The sequence below is a fragment of the Protomyctophum parallelum genome (genome assembly GCF_964188405.1).
Source record: "Protomyctophum parallelum genome assembly, chromosome: 20".
Lineage (NCBI taxonomy): Eukaryota > Metazoa > Chordata > Actinopteri > Myctophiformes > Myctophidae > Protomyctophum > Protomyctophum parallelum.
In genome coordinates, this window is record NC_139718.1 from 6,998,991 (window position 1) to 7,023,681 (window position 24,691).

The window sequence follows — 24,691 nt, forward strand, 5'->3', positions numbered from 1 at the left end:
GCTTAGTTTTTATTTAGTTTTCGTCAGTGGAAGAAGGTGGTCGACGAACATTTTTCGTCTTAGTTTTAGTCGACGAAATCGACACTGCATGTCAGCCTGGCTCTATGGGACAGATAGTCAAACATCAGATCTTGGATATTTTCAAAGCCGATTCAACAAAGCAAAATTCAGCAAAATCTGTTTTCTCAAAGAAGAAACTATGAATCTAAATTGACACAGATTCTGTAACATCGCATAGGTTTAACACTAGCATGTCTGAAGTCAAATCAGACACAAGTAGCATGTGCTTAAATTCATATTTAGAAAATGTTTCAGATGTCAATAATTTCAGAGTTGATGGATTGGTGATGGATGATGATGGTCATGAAAGGGGAACCTTCTGAAAGCTTCATGGGCTCAAAGATAATTAACTTCAAAATCTTAAAGAAACGGTCAGAATGACCTCTCAGATGTGTCAGCATAATTATGTGACCAGATTTGACTGAGAGAGAGACTGCCATGGCGCAACCTCCAGCTTTTCACTTTCAGGAGAAAAACTTTTTTCTTTTTTTTTTAATCCAAAATGAGTTAATAGCACAGGCAGACTCATACTAGAGCATGTCTGAAATAAGTGTCAGAGCTGAAATCGACATGTAAATATGAAATAAATGCTTAAACATGTAGCTATAGGTGTAATGTTAGAGACCACAGAAGTGAACCTTTCAAGCCTGTTTTCTCAACTCGCTGTTTTCTGCAAGACATTACTCTATAAGCCATATCTCCAAAACTGGTGGGTCAAACTGAACAACCAATATGTCAATTTGAAGCTATGATTCCCTGCTTTCACATGACATGGAAAAATCCAATGGCAGTCCCTCAGTCAAATTTGGCACCAATGTTCTTTTTCACTGATGGATTTAGAGCCTGTGTTCATGACTCGTGAATAACACGTACTGAAGTTATTTGAAGCAGATTATCAAACTGTATTTTAGCTCACATCATTGTAATTACCTCACTCCGTCAGGAGAGGGCGACAAAGCCCCTCTAGCGATCTTGAGACAGACTGTGGGTGCTCTATGATAATTATAGAGCAAATACAGTCTATATCAGTGGTACCCAAAGTGGGTTCCGCGGACCCCTAGGGGTCATTTAGGGAGTTACAGGTCAGGGGGTCCCCAGCTAAACGATAGATAGTAACCAAATGGACCCTTATGGGGTCAAATGGGTTAAATTAACATTGATTTTTACAATATAAATTGTCGTTCCAAAGATGGAAATACCATTAAATGGGGGTCTGGTAGCCTATAATAATGCATGTCAAACTGGGAGGTCCTTGAAATTAAAATGGTTGGGGTCCCAGGCATATCTTTTTCAAATGGGCGTCCGTGGGATAACGAGTATCAATTTGGGGGTCTTAACCCATTTTGGGGCGGGAACCCCTTTTGGTGTTAGCATTATGTTATGCTTTAGCTATTGAAAAATAGCAGATCTACAAGCTCATAGCGCGCCACCGAGTGGCGCGCTACGAGCTTGTAGGTCTGCTATTTTTTTTTTTTAATCAAAGAACGACTGACATAGAAACATAGCTTTTTCAGAAAACTGTCAGAATGGGTTACCCCATTCTGACCGGGCACCCATTTTGGTGTCAGCATCATGTTATGCTTTAGCTATTTAAAAATAGCAGATCTACAAGCTCATATCGCGCCACCGAGTGGCGCGATACGAGCTTGTAGGTCTGCTATTTTTGAAAAATCGAAGAGCAACTGACATTTTTAGAATCTGATCTCAGGTCAGAATGGGTTCATCAGACCAGTGTGTGTCCGGCGGAAACCTCGTATGAATCTGATCTCAGGTCAGAATGGGTTAAGACAAAAGGTTTGGGAACCACTACTCTGTAATGACTGTAATCCGCTGCCCACACAGGTGTATGAAGAGGCGGGCTCCGACTTCCACCAGGTGGCGTACTTCCGCACGCGCATCGGCCTGAGGAACGCGCTGCAGGAGGAGATCAGCGGCTCCTCGGACAAGGAGGCCGTTCTCATCACGCTCAACCGGCCCATCGTCTTCGCCCAGCCAGTCGCGTTCGACAGAGGTCTGGGTCACGTTCACGCAAACGCACGCAAACACACGCACGCACTTACACACACAGACACACAGACACACACACAGACACACACAGACACACACATAGTTAGAAACCTCAACATCATCTCATACCCATGGTTCTCTTGTCGCCACCGCTGATTTCAGTCATTCGGATTCCCATACGAGCCACGGTGTCTTCTGTGAAAGCATGCTGCGCACCGAAAATAGCAGATCTACAAGCTCACAACACGTCGCACTGTGACGTGTTGTCTTGCTTGTAGATTGGCTATTTTTCGGTCATTAGGTCATTTTAAGATGAAAGAAAGAGTTGGAAATAGCAAGTTTAGAAGCATCTTCCAGAAACTTGGTGGATGGTCTCCTAAATGTTATAAAAGCAACCTCTGATCTCTGCAGCTGGTCGGACGAAAACACCATTATATTCTGAGCCTTGAAAAAAAAAAAGCTTTATTCCATGCATACCACAATCTCCAAGGATGGATTGAAGTTATATAATATATATAATATATAATATTTTAAAAGTGTAAACATTGCCACCGTGTTTTTCTCTTCTAAACGTCAGAGAGAAAGAGGCCAATAAGGGCTTGTGTGGGGGGCCAATAAGGGCTTGTGTGGGGGGCCAATAAGGGCTTGTGTGGGGGGCCAATAAGGGCTTGTGTGGGGGGCAAATAAGGGCTTGTGTGGGGGGCAAATAAGGGCTTGTGTGGGGGGCCAATAAGGGCTTGTGTGGGGGGCCAATAAGGGCTTATGTGGGGGGCAAATAAGGGCTTGTGTGGGGGGCCAATAAGGGCTTATGTGGGGGGCAAATAAGGGCTTGTGTGGGGGGCAAATAAGGGCTTGTTGGGGGGGCCAATAAGGGCTTGTGTGGGGGGCAAATAAGGGCTTGTGTGGGGGGCCAATAAGGGCTTGTGTGGGGGGCCAATAAGGGCTTGTGTGGGGGGCCAATAAGGGCTTATGTGGGGGGCAAATAAGGGCTTGTGTGGGGGGCCAATAAGGGCTTATGTGGGGGGCAAATAAGGGCTTGTGTGGGGGGCAAATAAGGGCTTGTTGGGGGGGCCAATAAGGGCTTGTGTGGGGGGCAAATAAGGGCTTGTGTGGGGGGCCAATAAGGGCTTGTATGGGGGGGGCAATAAGGGCTTGTGTGGGGGGCCAATAAGGGCTTGTATGGGGGGGCAATAAGGGCTTGTGTGGGGGGCCAATAAGGGCTTGTATGGGGGGGCAATAAGGGCTTGTGTGGGGGGCAATAAGGGCTTGTGTGGGGGGGCAATAAGGGCTTGTGTGGGGGGCAATAAGGGCTTGTGTGGGGGCCAATAAGGGCTTGTATGGGGGGGCAATAAGGGCTTGTGTGGGGGGCCAATAAGGGCTTGTATGGGGGGGCAATAAGGGCTTGTGTGGGGGGCAATAAGCGCTTGTATGGGGGGGCAATAAGGGCTTGTGTGGGGGGCAATAAGGGCTTGTATGGGGGGGGGGGGCAATAAGGGCTTGTGTGGGGGGCCAATAAGGGCTTGTATGGGGGGGGGGGCAATAAGGGCTTGTGTGGGGGGCCAATAAGGGCTTGTGTGGGGGGCCAATAAGGGCTTGTGTGGGGGGCCAATAAGGGCTTGTATGGGGGGGGGGGGCAATAAGGGCTTGTATGGCGGGGGCAATAAGGGCTTGTGTGGGGGGCCAATAAGGGCTTGTGTGGGGGACCAATAAGGGCTTGTGTGGGGGGCCAATAAGGGCTTGTGTGGGGGGCCAATAAGGGCTTGTGTGGGGGGCCAATAAGGGATTGTGTGGGGGGCCAATAAGTGCCATTGGCCCTTCAAGACGAACATTTGACGTGATGATAATTCCACTATCATAATTATTCATGCTGTGCTGGCTGCCATCAGTCAGTTTTAGTTTCAGACCAATGAGAACGTATTGCTTATTTTACTGTCCAATGACATGAAATGCCACAAGATACGGATCCCACAAAAAGAATGCACCCCTAAAAATCGGCCCGCCCACACATGTGCCCTTTTCTGTGGTTTGAGCCCCTGCCCCCTCAGTGCTCTCTGCACGGCCCTGGTCACTGGAACAACATATTTTCAGATGGGGGTCTGCGGCCAAATTCAGATAATTCTGAGGGGTACCTTGACATGAAAAAGGTTGAGCACCAGTAGAAACATGAGGTTTTAAAAAAAAACAGATTTTGAAGACATTTTGTAGAATGGATGGAAGGTTCTAAATGGGTTAACACCACTCTCTCTGCTTGTGGTTTTGAACATGACATTCATTATTATTCCCCCCCTCATGCTCCCTTAGCCGTGCTGTTCTGGCTGAACTACAAGGCTGCGTACGACAACTGGAACGAGCAGCGCATGGCGCTCAACAAGGACATCCACGTGGCCACCAAGGAGGTGGTGGACAAGCTGCCCGGCATCCAGCAGACCTCGGCCCAGGCCTTCAGCACGCTGTTCCTGCAGCTGACCGTCAACGACCTGGGCATCTGTCTGCCCATCACCAACACCTCCCAGGTACGGAGGAGTGTGGAGTCTAGTGGTGGTTCCCCCCGTTTGAAAAGATATGCCAGGGACCCCCTTTTTCATGGCTCTACCTTTATAGGCATGTAACGATTCACTCGACTCACGATACGATTTGGTATCACGATGTGAGGTTCACGATGTCTTTTTTTCACGATATTTTAAACAAACAAAAGAAAATCCAGAAGAATTACCATTTTATTTTATATAATTTATCCAATCCACTTTATTTATAAAGCACATTTTTATACAACAAAGTGCTGTACACAAATAAATACTAGAATATAAAGAAAAAAGCAACAACAACAGTACATAAACAGGGCAACATAAGGACACAATGCAATAATAATTGCACATAATTGCCATACTTGATGAATGAGCATCAACGACCATCATCAACAATCAATTTCTTTATTTTAATGAATAGATTTACAATTTACAATTTAGGCATTTAGCAGACGCTCTTAATCCAGAGCGACTTACATTAAGCAATAGATTCATATCGTCGGGATTAATATCGATATACGATATATCGTTACATGCCTATAGCTCTACCAGAGATTCTCAACCTGTTTAATTTCAAGGACCCCCCCCCCCCTCCTGTTTGACCTGCATTAGTCTACGGACCCCCATTTTAATGGCATTTCTATCTCTGTAACCCCCAATTTATATTGTAAAATCAATGTTAATTTAACTGTTTGGTTCCATTTGTTCACTCTCAGAGTTACAGACCTATAATAAGGGTCCATTTGGTTCCAAACTATCATTTAGCTGGGGGGACCCCCCGGGACTCCCTCAAGGACCCCTGGGGGTCCCCGGACCCCACTTTGGGAACCACTGCTGTAGACCCATGGGACATCTAAACCCTTAACCCATTTTGGGGCGGGAACCCCTTTTGGTGTTAGCATTATGTAATACTTTAGCTATTGAAAAATAGCAGATCTACAAGCTCATAGCGCGGCACCGAGTGCCGCGCTATGAGCTTGTAGGAGCCTAGACTTTATACTCCTAACAAAAAGGATTCAGTCGCATAAGATTTTATTTTGGCTTTTTATTCCACGTATACTGTACGTGTCTGTCATGTATGCGTAACAGCATAAGCGCACATGTACACATTCTGTTCTGCGTGTGTTCGTCATGTTGTCATTTCCTTCCATGAGGGTACGCATGTACTGTACAAGCTGTTGTGTCACACTTATTTCAATAGAGAGGACACTTGGCTGGTACGGAGGGCAGCCGCTCTGAACCCGGACCCAAGAGAACTTTAGGCCAGCAAAAGCGTGCAGGAAAAGTAATCCACCCACTTATAACCTTTCCTCCCCCCCCCCCCCCCCCCCCTGTGTGTTGGGGTGACAGTAGTCTTTGCGTAGCCCTGTTGCCTTCCCACAATGTATTATTATTATTATAATAATATTGAAATGCTTCCGTCATTTAGAGCGTCGCAGTCCCGCCCAGGAAATTATTCCCCGTTCATTTGCCTCATAGACATTTCAAAAAAAGTATTTATTTAAAGACCTTTTTTAAGGCCTCGTACAAAGCCAACTCGAGTTGTGACAAATCATGACAACAAACACAATTTTTTGCGGGCCGAACAAATAATTAGAAAGAAGAAAAAAAAACGGTTTGAAAATATCTTGGTTTGTTGTCATTATTTGTCACGACTCGAGTTGGGTTTTTACGACGCTTATAAAGGTCTTAAATAAATAATTAGGTTTTGGGGAAAAATGCATTGGGACTTATTTCCTGGGCCTGGCGTCGTCATGCAAGGGGGCGGGACTGAGACGCTCTATACAGTCTGGAGCACGGAAGTGTCCTAATATGAATCAAAAATAATTGGAGCCTAGCTTGCTCCTAATCGGAAATGGAAATAAAAATAAATAAAATGCAAAGACTTGTTCAATTGTGTGTTTTCGTGAACACAGAACAAAGCGGATGACGGCTGCCTTTCATCTGCTTCACAGTATATATACTGTGTGTGTATATATATATATATATATATATATATATCATTCAGAGATTGTGGAATAGTCGCCTGGCTACGTGAGACTATAGGTTGACAGTGACGGTGTCCTGTGTGTTAAACCTTATTTACACTTCATCGTGCCACAGCGCCTCGCGCTGAACAGAAGGCCCTGCGAGCTCTCTAGCTCTGTAGAGTCGGCTATTCTCTGCCGTAGAGTCGGCTATTCTCTGCCGTTCTCGGGCGGGGGCGAGCGACGCCAGTGTGCCAATGAAGAGTAAATTAGGCTTTCGGTGTGACGGTGTCTGTCCTGTGAGTTGGACAGTATATACTGTATATCCACTGTCATTGGAGGGCAGGTCACAACACCGACTAAGCCGTTACATTCCCATAAAAAGTAGATGGAAAAAAAACTGGAATAACAACTGAACTGTGGGGTTGGTGGTGTGAGGACTTTGGGGTAATTAATGAATTCACGTATCACGGCTGTCCAGTGGAAACTGTTCTTGTCCAAAGCCTTTTTCACGAAATGGAAGGAAAACTAAAATTGGCCTGTGTTCCAATGGATCCCTGCATGCAGGTATTATTATTTAGTCACAAGCCTTTGTTAATATTTTCCATTGGTTCAATAAAATAAAACCCACAGACACGCTTAACCCCACTGTAAACCTGGGCTGCCTGAGTTTGTGAAGTGAATATATAGAAGAAATCCGCAAGTTAATCTGTCACATCACAACAGGGTGTACTTTATTCAGTCCATTTTCAACTATACAACATTAATTATGGACATACAAGGTTTCTGCCTGACAGCGACAATACATTATGAAGAGGTTGTTGTTATACCAGTTTGCAAGTGTTCAGTTCCAAAGCCTCATCTTTCACGGTGTGTGTGACGTGCCTTCAAAGTCAGAATGTTCAAATGTTCCACTCGAGATCCACCGGGTTACGTTACGAGGCTGCATGTGGGGTCAACGTCGGATCCACTTTGGGAGGTTTCTGATCCGGTTCCGTCTATGTGGGTTCTAGAAACGCACAGGTACAGTATGGGGCGGACCGCGCGGGTTGATTGGACCCGACGGGCTTTCCACAGGTGCTGTGCAAAGCCCCAGGGACGCAAGGATCAAGTGGTACATATGACCGACTGTGTGTGCGTGCGTGCGTGTGTGTGTCTCTTAGAGTATATGTGACCAGATTTGACTGAGTGCCTGCCATCGCGCACATTCCAGCTTTTCACCAGAGGAGAAAAACTTTTTTTCATGTATTTTTATGAGTTAATTGCACAGGCAGACTACACACACTAGAGCATGTCTGAAATAAGTGTCAGAGTTGAAATCGACATGTAAATATGAAATAAATGCTTAAACATGTAGCTAGGTGTAATGTTAGAGACCACAGAAGTTAACCTTTTCAAGCCTGTTTTCTCAACTCGCTGTTTTCTGCAAGACATTACTCCAAAACTGGTGGTGTCAAACTGAACAACCAATATGTCAATTTGAAGGTGTGATTCCCTGCTTTCATATGACATGAAAAAACGAAAATTCAAAAAAATCCAATGGCAGTCCCTCAGTCAAATGTAGTCACATATATGAATAGAGACGGCACCCAGAGGAAACCCTGAGGCGAAATGGACATAGTGGCCCGAATTTGGTATTGCAGCGTGGGCCCAAACACATGAACTCGCTGGTCCGTTCGTTGACTATCATTGTGCACGTTCACGATGACACGTGAACGCAACGGACCAGCGCGTTCATGTGTTTGGGGCAAATCCATCCCAGAATGCACTCTGTTCCTACCCGGAAAGAGGAGTGTTTGACAGACTAGTCACTACCCAGGGCAAGGAAGGACACAACACAGGGCAACTTTCTTACGTTTGTAGCTTTATTCCTTCATGTTCAGGGAATTATACACAATAATATCACCTTACACAGGAGAGGCGATCTCTCCACTGTCCGGACAGAGGCTATCCTCTCAGTGTTTGTGGAGATGACTGATTTATCCTGTTGTGCCTTGATAAAGTCCATGATGCACAACAGGTGCACAGCCACACCCGGCTCTGAGTCCAGTTCTAGTTTGACTCACGCCAGGTGTGACTGCTTAAATCAGTCATTCTCCATCTCACAGAGTGAAATTGCCTCATGCGCTTTAGAGCAACTTAATGCAAGTGGATGGGAGGAGAACTCGCGTGCCATCTCTATTCATATTATACTCTAAGGTGTGTCGACACACAAAGCCTGGTAATTTGTGGTGGAGTGTGTACAGTGTGTACAGTGTGTATAGTAAATGTCTGGCTATCTGTTTGAAGGGCAAAGCTTTCCTACTACTTGGCTTTCAAACCCATATAGAGCTTGCTATATAACACTTAGTTTATACTTGATTTTTAGTTTGCTAGATTTTTTTTTTTTTTGTTTCGTTAATGTTGTTAAGTGTTATGCAAATATAACGTATTGCAAGATGTGTTGCCAAGAATAAAAAAAGGTGACAAAAATGGAAAGAGTCTTAAATAACCCATGAAGACCTAACAACGGCTTCTAAATCGGTAGTTATCGCACTTTTTTTACAAAGATGTCCAAAAGTAGCAGATGTCCAAGCTCCCAGCGTGGCACGAATTTGTGATGCGCTGACAGCTTGTTTTTGAATAGCCAACACACAAGATGCTGACCCGGTTTTAACCCATTTTGGGCCGGGAACCCCTTTTGGTGTTTTAAAGCATTATATTATACTTTCGCTGTTGAAAGAATATCAGATCTACATGCTCATAGCGCGCCACCGAGTGGCGCGCTACAAGCTTGTATAGGTCTGCTATTTTTGAAAAATCCTGAAAATGTTTATTCCAGAGTGAACATATTAACTCAAATCTTTGCTTCTGGGGAGGTCCCTGGAACAATTATATTTCCAGATGGGGGGGGGGGGCGGCAGCCAATTACATATAATTTTTGGGGTCCTTGACGTGAAATATGGAGCACCACTGATACAGTCAGAAACATAAGGTTTTTTAAGTAGAAGTAGAAAACTGAAAAAAAAAAAATTATTTCGACGTCGGGCCTAAATGGGTTAATAGAGGACCCCCTCTAAAACGAGATGATGCATCTCCGGCTATCCTCTAAATAAAATAAATTTTAAATATATAATGGGTTGTGTTATCTTATGAACAGGCATGTATAGTAGGCCTACAGTTTTTTTTTTCCTTCCGATATTTATATTTTTATAGAACACTTTTGCCATATCGGTACAATATCCAAAATCGCAGACAATATCCAGTCTAATATGATGATATGGATATAATATTGATACTAGGGCTGTCCCGATCACTGGGGTTTTTTTTGTGTGCTCCCGATCCGATTCCAATCATTTGAAAATGACGTGATCGGCCCGTGATTGGATCCAACCGCAGTATCGTATTGTCGCGGTCCAACCTTGGACCACCACATTTAATCTTCCCCCCCCCCCTAAATTGATACCCTATTCCTATTGTATACTTAATCACATTACGGTGTTCAGTGCATAATTAGTCAAAATTGTTAATGTTGTAGACGGGCTACTTGACTTCAAAAAATTCATGCCCAAAATAGGGAGCACCTGGTTGAAAGTGGTTAAGTATGCTAATTATTTTGGAGTGCCGCAAGGCATTATGGTCCATGAATGGACACCAAATTATCAACACACTGAATTCCAGACATGTATTACAGCTCCAGTGCTTCTTAATTACCGGATGGTTTTCTCGCAAAACAAGAAGAGCCGACCTCCAAGCTTCACAACGCGTCGCCGACGCAACGCCTTGTGAAGCTTGGAGGTCGGCTGTTCTCGGTCGTGTTTTTTTTGGGGGGGTGCGTGACGTCACGTGAGCGTGAAATGAGGGGCTTGTAACTCCTCCCTCTGTCCTCCTCCCTCGAAAACGCAGGCCAATCACAGCATCGACTTTGACACGGGCTCGGCGCTGGTGCTGACCATCGAGAGCACGCTGATCACGGCCTGCTCGTCGGAGTCGCTGGTCAGCAAGGGACACTTCAAGAACTTCTGCATCCGCTTCGCCGAGGGCTTCGAGACCTCCTGGGACGACTGGAAGCCCGAGCTACGCAGTGACATGGTCATGAACGCCTGTGAGTTCCATAACCGTGACATGGTCATGAACGCCTGTGAGTTCCATAACAGTGACATGGTCATGAACGCCTGTGAGTTCCATAACAGTGACATGGTCATGAACGCCCGTGAGTTCCATAACAGTGACATGGTCATGAACGCCTGTGAGTTCCATAACCGTGACATGGTCATGAACGCCTGTGAGTTCCATAACAGTGACATGGTCATGAACGCCTGTGAGTTCCATAACAGTGACATGGTCATGAACGCCTGTGAGTTCCCTAACAGTGACATGGTCATGAACGCCTGTGAGTTCCATAACAGTGACATGGTCATGAACGCCTGTGAGTTCCATAACAGTGACATGGTCATGAACGCCTGTGAGTTCCATAACAGTGACATGGTCATGAACGCCTGTGAGTTCCATAACAGTGACATGGTCATGAACGCCTGTGAGTTCCCTAACAGTGACATGGCCATGAACGCCTGTGAGTTCCATAACAGTGACATGGTCATGAACGCCTGTGAGTTCCATAACAGTGACATGGTCATGAACGCCTGTGAGTTCCATAACAGTGACATGGTCATGAACGCCTGTGAGTTCCCTAACAGTGACATGGTCATGAACGCCTGTGAGTTCCATAACAGTGACATGGTCATGAACGCCTGTGAGTTCCATAACAGTGACATGGTCATGAACGCCTGTGAGTTCCATAACAGTGACATGGTCATGAACGCCTGTGAGTTCCATAACAGTGACATGGTCATGAACGCCTGTGAGTTCCATAACAGTGACATGGTCATGAACGCCTGTGAGTTCCATAACAGTGACATGGTCATGAACGCCTGTGAGTTCCATAACAGTGACATGGTCATGAACGCCTGTGAGTTTCCATAACAGTGACATGGCCATGAACGCCTGTGAGTTTCCATAACAGTGACATGGTCATGAACGCCTGTGAGTTCCATAACAGTGACATGGTCATGAACGCCTGTGAGTTCCATAACAGTGACATGGTCATGAACGCCTGTGAGTTCCATAACAGTGACATGGTCATGAACGCCTGTGAGTTCCATAACAGTGACATGGTCATGAACGCCTGTGAGTTCCATAACAGTGACATGGTCATGAACGCCTGTGAGTTCCATAACAGTGACATGGTCATGAACGCCTGTGAGTTTCCATAACAGTGACATGGTCATGAACGCCTGTGAGTTCCATAACAGTGACATGGTCATGAACGCCTGTGAGTTCCCTAACAGTGACATGGTCATGAACGCCTGTGAGTTCCATAACAGTGACATGGTCATGAACGCCTGTGAGTTCCCTAACAGTGACATGGTCATGAACGCCTGTGAGTTCCATAACAGTGACATGGTCATGAACGCCTGTGAGTTCCATAACAGTGACATGGTCATGAACGCCTGTGAGTTCCATAACAGTGACATGGTCATGAACGCTTGTGAGTTCCATAACAGTGACATGGTCATGAACGCCTGTGAGTTCCATAACAGTGACATGGTCATGAACGCCTGTGAGTTCCATAACAGTGACATGGTCATGAACGCCTGTGAGTTTCCCTAACAGTGACATGGTCATGAACGCCTGTGAGTTCCATAACAGTGACATGGCCATGAACGCCTGTGAGTTCCATAACAGTGACATGGTCATGAACGCCTGTGAGTTCCATAACAGTGACATGGTCATGAACGCCTGTGAGTTCCATAACAGTGACATGGTCATGAACGCCTGTGAGTTCCATAACAGAGACATGGTCATGAACGCCTGTGAGTTTCCATAACAGTGACATGGTCATGAACGCCTGTGAGTTCCCTAACAGTGACATGGTCATGAACACCTGTGAGTTTCCATAACAGTGACATGGTCATGAACGCCTGTGAGTTTCCATAACAGTGACATGGTCATGAACGCCTGTGAGTTTCCATAACAGTGACATGGCCATGAACGCCTGTGAGTTCCATAACAGTGACATGGTCATGAACGCCTGTGAGTTTCCATAACAGTGACATGGTCATGAACGCCTGTGAGTTCCATAACAGTGACATGGTCATGAACGCCTGTGAGTTCCATAACAGTGACATGGCCATGAACGCCTGTGAGTTCCATAACAGTGACATGGCCATGAACGCCTGTGAGTTCCATAACAGTGACATGGTCATGAACGCCTGTGAGTTCCATAACAGTGACATGGTCATGAACGCCTGTGAGTTCCATAACAGTGACATGGTCATGAACGCCTGTGAGTTTCCATAACAGTGACATGGCCATGAACGCCTGTGAGTTCCATAACAGTGACATGGTCATGAACGCCTGTGAGTTTCCATAACAGTGACATGGTCATGAACGCCTGTGAGTTCCATAACAGTGACATGGTCATGAACGCCTGTGAGTTCCATAACAGTGACATGGTCATGAACGCCTGTGAGTTCCATAACAGTGACATGGTCATGAACGCCTGTGAGTTCCATAACAGTGACATGGTCATGAACGCCTGTGAGTTCCCTAACAGTGACATGGCCATGAACGCCTGTGAGTTTCCATAACAGTGACATGGTCATGAACGCCTGTGAGTTCCATAACAGTGACATGGCCATGAACGCCTGTGAGTTTCCATAACAGTGACATGGTCATGAACGCCTGTGAGTTTCCATAACAGTGACATGGTCATGAACGCCTGTGAGTTCCATAACAGTGACATGGTCATGAACGCCTGTGAGTTTCCATAACAGTGACATGGTCATGAACGCCTGTGAGTTCCATAACAGTGACATGGTCATGAACGCCTGTGAGTTCCATAACAGTGACATGGTCATGAACGCCTGTGAGTTCCATAACAGTGACATGGCCATGAACGCCTGTGAGTTCCATAACAGTGACATGGTCATGAACGCCTGTGAGTTCCATAACAGTGACATGGTCATGAACGCCTGTGAGTTCCCTAACAGTGACATGGTCATGAACGCCTGTGAGTTCCATAACAGTGACATGGTCATGAACGCCTGTGAGTTCCATAATAGCGTCTGTTCTCATGCGTCTATAGTTCCATAATAGTCTAGTTCCATAACAGTGACATGGTCATGAACGCCTGTGAGTTCCATAACAGTGACATGGTCATGAACGCCTGTGAGTTCCATAACAGTGACATGGTCATGAACGCCTGTGAGTTCCATAACAGTGACATGGTCATGAACGCCTGTGAGTTCCATAACAGTGACATGGTCATGAACGCCTGTGAGTTCCATAATAGCGTCTGTTCTCATGCGTCTATAGTTCCATAATAGTCTAGTTCCATAATAGCATCTAGTAACGTCTAGTTCCATAATAGTCTAGTTCCATAATAGCATCTAGTAACGTCTAGTTCCATAATGGCGTCTGTTCTCATGCGTCTATGCCACCTTCTTAACCAAGTGTTAATTTTGTCTACTAAAACTAACGTTCTCAAACATTTTCACTGACATGTTGACATCAGTTTGAAGCGGACGTGGAAGTCGACCAGGTCACAGTATAGTGGATCTGGGCCTTTCTATACGAGCAATCCGATGATTTTTTTTATCATAACAATAAGGTCTAATCAACCGCAGAACATCACATTTTTTTGCACATTACGATCCATAATGCACATAAAGACCACGTGAGTGCGTGCACGACCATGCACGCGAGTATTTTGTCAGATTTTAGGTAAACGTCACCCACCGTTAGCGGATGGTACTTATTTATTTATTTTTCTCCCTGGATTATAGAGCACCGAAGTCCTGACGTAACTCGCTCATCCCGACGATTCCCCTGGTTCGCGGAAGTAATTTCTCTATGGAGAATAACATGGGGTGATCTTAATATCGTCTACTATAAGCGGTGTGGTCCAAAACTAAACAAGCTGTCTCGGCGTTATTGTCAGGGAGGTGTCTCTGTATCGTTTGCAACAGTCAGTCACTCATATATGATACAGTCTGCTTCTAGCGAAAATCTAACTAATTCAGCAGCAGTAACATTAGCGTTTTCTCTCAGTCAGTTCATTCTTCATATCCATATGAGTGAAGCGGCCGGGGTGACATGTTTATTTTTCAAACACAGTTGTTATATGAGGCGATCTCAAATCGCCTCAATGGGGATTTCAATGCAACGAAACAAATACATGAACCTGGGGACTGACGCCCTCTACTGAAAGTGACGTCAGACTTCGGCGCTCTATGGGGAATAAAACAAATCGGGCATGGCATCGATTGCAAAGGTAAACCAATCTCGGTTTCTCGGGGGCGGCGGGGAAACAGTTTTGACATACTGCTTATAGCAGCTTTAAGCTTTTAACCCATTCTGACCGGGCACCCATTTTGGTGTTGGCATCATGTTATGCTTTATCTATTGAAAAATAGCAGATCTACAAGCTCATATCGCGCCACCGAGTGGCGCGATACGAGCTTGTAGGTCTGCTATTTTTGAAAAAAATCGAAGAACGTCTGACATTTTTAGAATCTGATCTCAGGTCAGAATGGGTTCATCAGACCAGTGTGTGTCCAGTGGAAAACCTCGTATGAATCTGATCTCGGGTCAGAATGGGTTAATTGTGTGCGTTGTCTAGGTGTCCAGTAGTTCCTGACCGTAGCTCTTCTTCTGTGTTTTCTAGGTGTCGTTCCTGACGGTACTTATGAAGTGTGTTCCAGAACTACGGGACAGCCGTCTGCAGGCGAGTTCCTTCTTTCACACAAACTCTCACCTCTCCAATCGATGCTCTGTCTGTGCATTATCAATCAATCGATGCTCTGTCTGTGCATTATCAATCAATCGATGCTCTATGTCTGTGCATTATCAATCAATCGATGCTCTATGTCTGTGCATTATCAATCAATTGATGCTCTATGTCTGTGCATTATCTAGCTAATGTTCCCCCCAGAATATGGATGCTGGGGTTCCAAGGAGTTCATCAATTTAACCTAAAAGCAGAAATCCTATTTTTAAAAGTGGAGCTTCACACAAAGTGGAGGTCTGCTGCCAGTGGTGTTAGAACTACTCCCATTTTGTACTGAAGTAAAAGTACCAATGTCACTATGTAGACACTCTGTTACAAGTAGAAGTTCTGTATTCAAAATTGACTTGAGTAAAAGTATTAAAATACACTTGAGTGCCGCACTATGAACTTGTAGGTCTGCTGTTTTTGAAAAATCGTTGAGAAATGTTGCACAAATCCTTGAATATATATTTTTTTCAGAGAGCGTTTTAAACTCAAATCTTTGCTTCTGGGGGGTTCCTGGAACAACATATTTTCAGATGGGGGTCGGCGGCCAATTACAGATAATTCTGGGGGTCCTTGACATGAAAATGGTTGAGCACCACTGACATAGAAACATAGGGTTTTCAGAAAATGGTCATGATTTAGAAGACATTTTGTAGAATGGAGCTCAGGTCTAAAATGTGTTAATGTGTTTTAACGTCCTCTTGGTGTCTCCTCTCCTCCGGGGGGCGACAGAGAGCAGCAGCGCGGGGACGTGGACCCTCAACGTCCTGTGGAAGATGTGCGGCATCGACGTCCACATGGACCCCAACATCGGCAAGCGCCTCAACGCCCTGGGCAACACGCTCACCTCGCTGACGGGCGAGGAGGACATCGACGACATCGCAGACCTCAACTCCGTCAACAACGCCGACCTCTCGGACGAGGACGAAGGGGGCAGCATGTCGCCCAACCTCCAAGCGGTCAGTCTGAAACTGGGGATTTTTTGGGGATATTATAGGACGATTTAACGATTATGTTTTCTTAAACGGTTCCCTTTAACAAACTGTACAATAGACGTCTAGAAACGTGTTAGGGATTCGAACCGAGCTGTACATCCGACGTCTGTAGACGTCTTAAGGCATCCTCAATGATACGGGGCGAGATAAGAATATTCAGATTTATTTTTTTTTGCCACTCTCTGGGCAATTATTATCTTACCGTTGACTTACATGTTAGCGTGGCGGAAAGAATGACTCTTATCTCCTAATCCAGGGAGCTCTCCGTGGTTATGGATCATATATCGTATAAATTAAAAAGATCGCAATGTAAGCTAGTAATGTAAAGTCAACCTTTTTAAGTAGATTGTTTCCGGGTCATGGCTTTCAGAGTAAAAGCACTGAGACAACCCCGGCCACCCAGAGCTCCTATTTTGAAGCACTTCCGGCACCGAGTGTGTTAGGAGAATTCCATGCTAGAAGGCTTTCTTACCTTTTATCTGTAGTTGTTACGTCCCCACCCCAAGAGGAATGATAAATGCCGGCAACTGCTGCGAACTCTCCCTCCCCCCATTATTTTGTCTACACCACTTTGATACAATGAGGGCTAGAGTCTACAAAATGTGTGGATTGAAGTTCTCAGTCGCCGCTAAGCCTATGCAGATAGGCTATTTCTGCTTAAGATCAGAGCATTTGAAAGTAGCTGACTTGCATTTTTTTTGTTTTACCCAGGGAGGTAGCTGAGCACAGGTACTCATTTTCAGCAACGCCCTGCACATAGAAACACACAGACAGACACACACACACACACACACATTAATACCTGGGAGCTGACCAGTATACAACCACAGTCGTATACTGTTGGCCACTAAGCAGCTCCAGGGGTTCAGTGCCTTGCTCAAGGGCACTTCAGAGGTGTTGGGTGAGTGATGACCAATCACTTCCCCCACCCAGATTTTTCCTGCCCGTCCGGGGAATCGAACCGGCAACCTTTCGACTACAAGGGCGCTCCTCTAACCCTTAGGCCACCGCTGCCCCGAAATAATGTTCAGAAGCATCCTCCATAAATTCTTAATTAGTACTTTTTTTATTTATTTTTAGTTGGCCTCCAAGGCCACCATACTCTTGGCTTTTCTTTCATCCGCGGTCCCGGTCACTTCCTAGTCCTATACCGCGGCAGAAAGAATCCCTCGTATCTGCTAATCTAGGGCGCTCTCCGTGGTTTTGACCAGACGGATGGATATGCTAACTAAGCTCTTCATTTCTGACTTCTCGCCTGCCCCTCGTTCAAAAATATGAACACGGGAGATGAACGAGCGATATTATGGAAACGAGAGCAAGGTAAGCAAGCAAAAATATGTCTCGGCCATCCATGTCTTCCCGGCACCCCTGAGGTTCTATTTTGAAGGAATCCCGGCGCTGATTGTGTTAATATTTAGTTAAATAGTTCAGTGCAGAAACATCATGATTGTACACATTCTTGTTTAGGAAACATGTATTATTCTTTCTCACTGTTTCACAGATTAGGGACTATATGGCTATACCAAAATTGTTTTCAGTTTTAGAGATCGCTTACATTCTTTTTTGCTTTGACCCACGCATAATGCACCGGTTGGGACCGGTTGGGACCGGTTGTTTGCAGTGCTCCGAGGGCCAGTTCAGCCCGCGGCTGACCTTCAGGAGGCGTCTGGTAAACCACCTCCTGGGCCTGAGCCCCGCCCCCGACAGGCCAAGGAGCGTCTCATGCTCCCCCGCTGAAGACTACCTCAAACATGCCTCTCCCAGCAGCCTGCCGCCCGACGAGGGGCCGGGCAGCGGCCGGGCTCCCAGACCCCTCTCCTGGGCATGCGTATGTAGTTGCCCCCCCCTCCCCCTACACCCCCACCCCACTGAGCAATTTTCAGGCTATTGGACGTCTACAGTGATGTCTAAATGGTTATAACTGGTCTAGAAATGGCTTAGATTAGACGTTGAAACAACGTCTTTTGTAGAGAAAGAGAGAGAGTCTGTTAATTTATTTTCATTGTTACTGTATTGCTTGTTGTTCATTATTGTTGGGATGTTTGTTGTTGTCTCTGTGTGCAATGTTGACTTTTGTTTTGTTTTGTATGTATGCTTTGGCAATGTAGAACATATTTATCATGCCAATAAAGCTTATTGAAATTGAAATTGAGAGAGAGAGAGAGAGAGAGAGAGACGGTCTATATATAGACGCTTAAAAAAAACAGCTAATCAACGTCTCTAAGCTATAAGCCTAGACTATCTAAAACATTTTAGACCAGTTATAGCCTAGACGTCGAATAGCCGACTATTGCTCAGTGGGACCCCACTGACTCATATGGCTCTTTTTTTCCACTACAAAGGGGGGGTAACCTTAGAACCCGAAACGGCCATTTCCGCTATTCTAGGCCCATTTAGACCCGAGGACGATAATACAAATGCCTTCTAAATCCTGAGCGTTTTCTGAAAACCCCATGTTTCTGTGTCAGTGGTTCTCAAACAGTTTCATGTCAAGGGACCGCCAAGATTATATGTATTTGAAAATAAGTAGTTCCAGGGAGGGACCCTCCCAGAAGCAAGGATTTGAGTTAAAAACGTTCGCTATTTTTCAATAGCTAAAGTAGAACATAATGCTTAACCCATTCTGACCTGAGATCAGATTCATACGAGGTTTCCGCCGGACACACACTGGTCTGATGAATCCATTCTGACCTGAGATCAGATTCTAAAAATGTCAGTCGTTCTTCGATTTTTTTCCAAAAATAGCAGACCTACAAGCTCGTATCGCGCCACTCGGTGGCGCGATATGAGCTTGTAGATCTGCTATTTTTCAATAGCTAAAGCATAACATGATGCTGACACCAAAATGGGTGCCCGGTCAGAATGGGTTAAAACACCAAAAGGGGTTCCCGTCCAGAAGGGGCTAGTATAATGTCTCAGTCCTCCTGTTCTTCCAGAACTCGGGGTTAGTACTTGGGTCAGAACTCGGGGTTAGTAGTACTACTAGTCAAAATGAGTTTTTCTGAGAACCTTCTGTTGAAACTTGAGCATGGGAACAAAATGCCGAACCTGTGGAAACCATTTCACAGCACGGTTAAGGCCTATAAGTCTTGTAGTGGAGGGGAAAAAAAGAGCCATTTGACTATCCCGCTATAGCTGGGGACCCACAGAATCACTTTCCAGGGTGCACTCCTGTCCCTCTTGACAGCGGGAAGGCCGCGATGCTGAGCGACCGCCGTTTCATTTTCAAATTGATTCATGCCCACAGCAAGGTGGTCAATGGTGTCAAAGGCTGATTTATGCTTAGTTGTGTTGTGCCGAAAATAGCCAATCTGCAAGCTCACAGTCTGTCCCGCTGCGAAGCATCGATTCTGGCACGCAAGTAAGCATAAAAGCACCTCTTTTTTTTTAGTGTGTGATTTTTAACTCTTGTTTTAGGGGGGGTGGGCTGAAAATGAAATTGCTTCCAGGAGCAAACTTGAGTTCCTCTTTCATTTAATCACTGTGTGCAAAATGCGAATCATCGTTCACTCGAGAAGGTCTCGACTTGCACAAGTATGTGAACTTGTTTTGTGGTGGTGGAGGTGGTGGTTTTGTTATTCATTTAAATAGTTCTCTTTTTGAAAGAATTTGAAAAGTGTGTGAAAAGGTTTGTGCCTGGTTTGTGGATCTGATTCAGTTATAAACCCGATTTTGTGTTTTTAAATTGCGTCTGGTGCAACAATCATGAAAAAAAGAGATGGATCATTAAGCTCGAAAGTGGAAGTGTTGGTTGATTTTATCTCCGTGGTTCTCAAACTGGGGTCCTACAGGGAACCCTCCAGGCTTCCTCGAGGGGGTTCCAAATGGACCCTCAAGGCTTCCTCGAGGGGGTTCCAAATGGACCCTCAAGGCTTCCTCGAGGGGGTTCCAAATGGACCCTCAAGGCTTCCTCGAGGGGGTTCCAAATGGACCCTCAAGGCTTCCTCGAGGGGGTTCCAAATGGATCCTCACGGGTATGTAACTCTTGAGAGCGAATGGACCCCCGGGTTCAGGGACGAATAGTTTTCATAATCCTCATCGGGGCCCGTGCCCGTGCCTAATTCCCGAAAATTCTCATGGGGGCCCTCCGGCCCCCACGGGGGCCCTGGCCCTCCCGCCCCCACGGGGGCCCTGGCCCTCCCGCCCCCACGGGGGCCCTGGCCCTCCCGCCCCCACGGGGGCCCTGGCCCTCCGGCCCCCACAGACTCTTCGTCACTGCCCGGGTTCCATTCTGTACGCTCTCTGAGTTATGGAAAGTCTTTCAAATGAAAAATGAATAAGTTTGAGAATCACTGTCCTAGATTTATTTGGAGGTAGTTTTCAGCTGCCGGTGGTCTTCCGTGTTTCCAGGAGAGCGTGGACCCCCGGCGCCAGCTGGCCGCGGGGACCCAGGCGGTGGACGCGCGCGGCAGGAAGTTCACCAAGAGGCTGGTGGACATCCGGGAGCTCAACGAGCAGGCCAAGGTCATCGATGACCTCAAGTATGACCTTTGACCTTTTCACTCACCGGCCTTGTCTTGTTCATGTTCAGGTGGCTTGTTTGTTTGCGCAGGCCTGCCCCCTTTCAGAACGACGAGTGGCCCAGGAAATTATTCTCCATTAATTATCTCCATAGGCTTTTCAAAAAGTATTTATTTAAAGACGGTTTACGCCGCGGACAAAGCCAACTCGGATCGTGACAAATCATGACAACAAACACAATATTTTGTGCCGATCAAATAATTTGAAAGAAGAAAATAAAGGCAGGATACAACCCTTATTTGTTTTGTTTTTCTTCTTACTAATTATTTGATTGGACCAAAACATTGTAAATGTTGTCATGATTTGTCACGATCCGAGTTGGCTTTGTCCACGGCGTAACCGTCTTTATATAAATACTTTTTGAAAAGCCTATGGAGAAAATGAATGGAGAATAATTTCCTGGGCCACTCGTCGTTCTGAAAGGGGGAGGGACTGTGACGCTCTATTGCTTTTCCTGCATGGCGGAAAGCTATAATGATAGCTTTATTGGTATTAGTTTCTCGTAAAAAAAAAAAAAAAAAGAGTACATACATACACGCGACATAAGGACGCCGTGCACTGAAAGTCTAAATCAAATCAGCAAATGCCTAATTTGTCAGTACGTGTTCCTACAGTTGAAATGATAAATGGTGGCTTTATATAGCGCCTTTTATTGCACCATTTGCATTATTTACATTCATACGATGAATGTAATGTAATCGATGGCGGAGGAAACCATGCAAGGCACCACCGACCTGCACATCTGGAGCAGTTATAGGCCAGTCAATCTAAAAACAAATCGGCCATAGCCTTTTGCCCAAATGTGATGACCTCATCCATTTTTTACACTGCCCCCCCTCCCCCCCCCCCCCTCTCTCTCTCTCTCTCTCTCTCTCTCTCTCTCTCTCTCTCTCTCTCTCTCTCTCTCTCCCTCTCCCTCTCCCTCTCCCTCTCCCTCTCCCTCTCCCTCTCCCTCTCCCTCTCCCTCTCCCTCTCCCTCTCCCTCTCTCTCTCTCTCTCTCTCTCCATCCCCCTTCCCCCCCCCCCCCCCCTCTCTCTCTCTCTCTATCTCTCTCTCTCTCTCTCTCTCTCTCTCTCTCCATCCCCCACCCCCCCTTCTCAGGAAGCTGGGTGCGAGTGAGGGCACCATAAACCAGGAGATCCAGCGCTACCAGCAGCTGGAGTCTGTGGCCGTCAACGACATCAGGAGGGACGTCAGGAAGAAGCTGCGGCGCTCCAGCATGAGGGTGAGACCGCGGTCTCGTTGGCCGAAAATAAATAGAAAATAATAGTGTGTGTGTGTGTGTGTGGGGGGGGGGGGGGTTGCAGTGCAGTACGTTGTTCAGACTAGTCATTGGTCCGACAAAACGACAACCCACCTCATCCCCTAACCTAACCATGACCGCAAGCACGGGAGCAGACGCTAATCCAGGGTTCCCCAATAGGCGGCCTGCGGGCCATTTGCGGCCCACGGAGCGCCCCCTTGTGGCCCATGGAAGAATTAAAAAAAATATATATATATATATGTTTGTTTTTTTTGTTTTTTTTTGAAGGGTCCCAGATATAAATGGCATTAAATGGGGGTCAGTAGCCTATGCATGTTAAACTGGGCATCCTTTTCAAATGGGGTCTTGCCCTGAAAATAAATTTTCAGGGCAAGACCTCGACCTCCCGCGTGCCGACTCGGCCCCCAGCCTGGTACGCAAGTCAAAATATGGCCCTTGAGGAAAATTAATTGGGGAACCCTGCGCTAGTCCAACATGCAGGTCGGACTAATTCTGCGTCGTAATTACATGCGGAACCCCATGCGTGTGTGTGTGTGTATATATATATATATATATATTATACAGTATATATACACACACACACACAAGTACCATTGCTGTCATGGCCGTGCCTCTGTTGTAGAGCTACATGATTAATTAAAAAAAATATATATATATTGTGCATTGCTGCACATGCATAGCCAAAATGCATTCGGAATATTAGGCCTGCATATCCTTTCAGTTTCATTTTAAGGAGAGAGTGATGCACGCACGCACACACACACACGCACGCACGCACACGCACAATTATTCTCTTTCTGTTATTACCGTATTGTGACGAATTTAAGACGACGCTGATTATAAGACAACCTCCATTTTTCAACACTCATTTGTGGATAAACAACATTGAATGTCAAATAGTCTTGTAGTCCCTGATTATAATGAATGATTATAATGAGACTTTTATTACAGCACAATGGGGTACTATTTTTAAAGCAAACTTTCAAATGTTTTATTTTTTTTTAGGTCTCAGGTCTTAACCCATTCTGACCGGGCACCCATGTTGGTGTTGGCATCATGTTATGCTTTAGCTATTTAAAAATAGCAGATCTACAAGCTCATATCGCGCCACCGAGTGGCGCGATACGAGCTTGTAGGTCTGCTATTTTTTGAAAAATCGAAGAACGACTGACATTTTTAGAATCTGATCTCAGGTCAGATCTCATTGCGTTTCTTGCTGTTTCTTAGGCGGCCTCGCTCAAGGACAAGTGGGGTCTGGGCTACAAACCCAGCTATAACCGCTCCAAGAGCATCTCCACCGCCGCAGGGCGCCCCCCTGTCAAGAGACTGGATCGACAGAGGTACGTATCAATCAATCAATCAATCAATCAATCAGATTTCATTGTCACTTACACAATATACACTGGACATTAGGGCTGCACGATATGGACAAAAATTCATATCACGATATATATGGCAGATATCTCTATCGATACGATACGATATAATATACATCACGATATATAGGGCAGATATCTCGATATCGATATGATACGATATATCGTGCAGCAACATATTTTCTTAATGGGCGTGGCTAGCGATTCAGGGCTGGAGCCAGGCTACAACAGGACAGAGGGACAAACGGAGTGATGGTTTATTTTCCGAGGGGCACAGGCTAAAACAGAGGGCTGGCTTTAGAAGTGGACGATATATCGATATGTCGACGATATATCTATATCGCGATACCGTTGCCTTTTTGCGATACTGATATTGTGCATGTTCATACCTCGATACCGATACGATAACGATATATTGTGCAGCCCTACTGGACATACAGGGGAGCAAAATGCCGTTCATTGGTCCTCATTGGTCATGTGGTGTGTTAGTTCCAGACTAGGAGACGTGGATGACTTGGCAGATATCCGAGTGGACGCAGCCTCCCCCGGTCCCAGAGTCACCTTCAACATCCAGGACACGGTAATTCACTCTGCACGCGCACACACACGGACACACGCTCACACACGCACTCGTGCTCACACACGCACTCGTGCACACTCACACGCACACGCTCACACTAAAGAGTCTCAGTGCCATAATGTGTTCTCTAGATTTCAAGAATGTACGCCCTGCGTTATTCATGTTTAACCCATTCTGACCTGAGATCAGATTCATACGAGGTTTCCACCGGACACACACTGGTCTGATTAACCCATTCTGACCTGAGATCAGATTCTAAAAATGTCAGTCGCTCTTCGATTTTTCAAAAAATAGCAGACCTACAAGTTCGTATCGCGCCACTCGGTGGCGCGATATGAGCTTGTAGATCTGCTATTTTTCAATAGCTAAAGCACAACATGATTCCAAAATGACACCAAAATTGGTGCCCGTTCAGAATGGGTTAACCACACTTAACAACCCTATTTAAAAGAAATGTTCGTACATATTCTGATTATTCAAATGTATTATTATTATTATTATTATTATTATTATTATTAGGCCTGAGGCCACAGTATGTTCTGTTAACCCATTTGGTACTGAGGCCGTGCTATGAGCTTGT

The 24,691-nt window shown here is 45.7% G+C and overlaps 1 protein-coding gene across 1 annotated transcript in view; it reads left to right on the forward strand.

Moving 5' to 3' along the window:
- The window catches only part of kiaa1109 (KIAA1109), a 196,078-nt gene that overhangs the window by 122,423 nt on the left and 48,964 nt on the right, over positions 1-24,691 (forward strand). Inside the window, exons 63-71 of the mRNA XM_083792424.1 lie at positions 1,903-2,071; positions 4,369-4,580; positions 10,445-10,643; positions 15,267-15,326; positions 16,107-16,333; positions 20,720-20,850; positions 21,993-22,116; positions 23,383-23,495; positions 24,021-24,111. Of these exons, the coding sequence (XP_083648550.1) occupies positions 1,903-2,071; positions 4,369-4,580; positions 10,445-10,643; positions 15,267-15,326; positions 16,107-16,333; positions 20,720-20,850; positions 21,993-22,116; positions 23,383-23,495; positions 24,021-24,111 (1,326 nt within the window). The remainder of the gene's footprint in view (positions 1-1,902; positions 2,072-4,368; positions 4,581-10,444; positions 10,644-15,266; positions 15,327-16,106; positions 16,334-20,719; positions 20,851-21,992; positions 22,117-23,382; positions 23,496-24,020; positions 24,112-24,691) is intronic.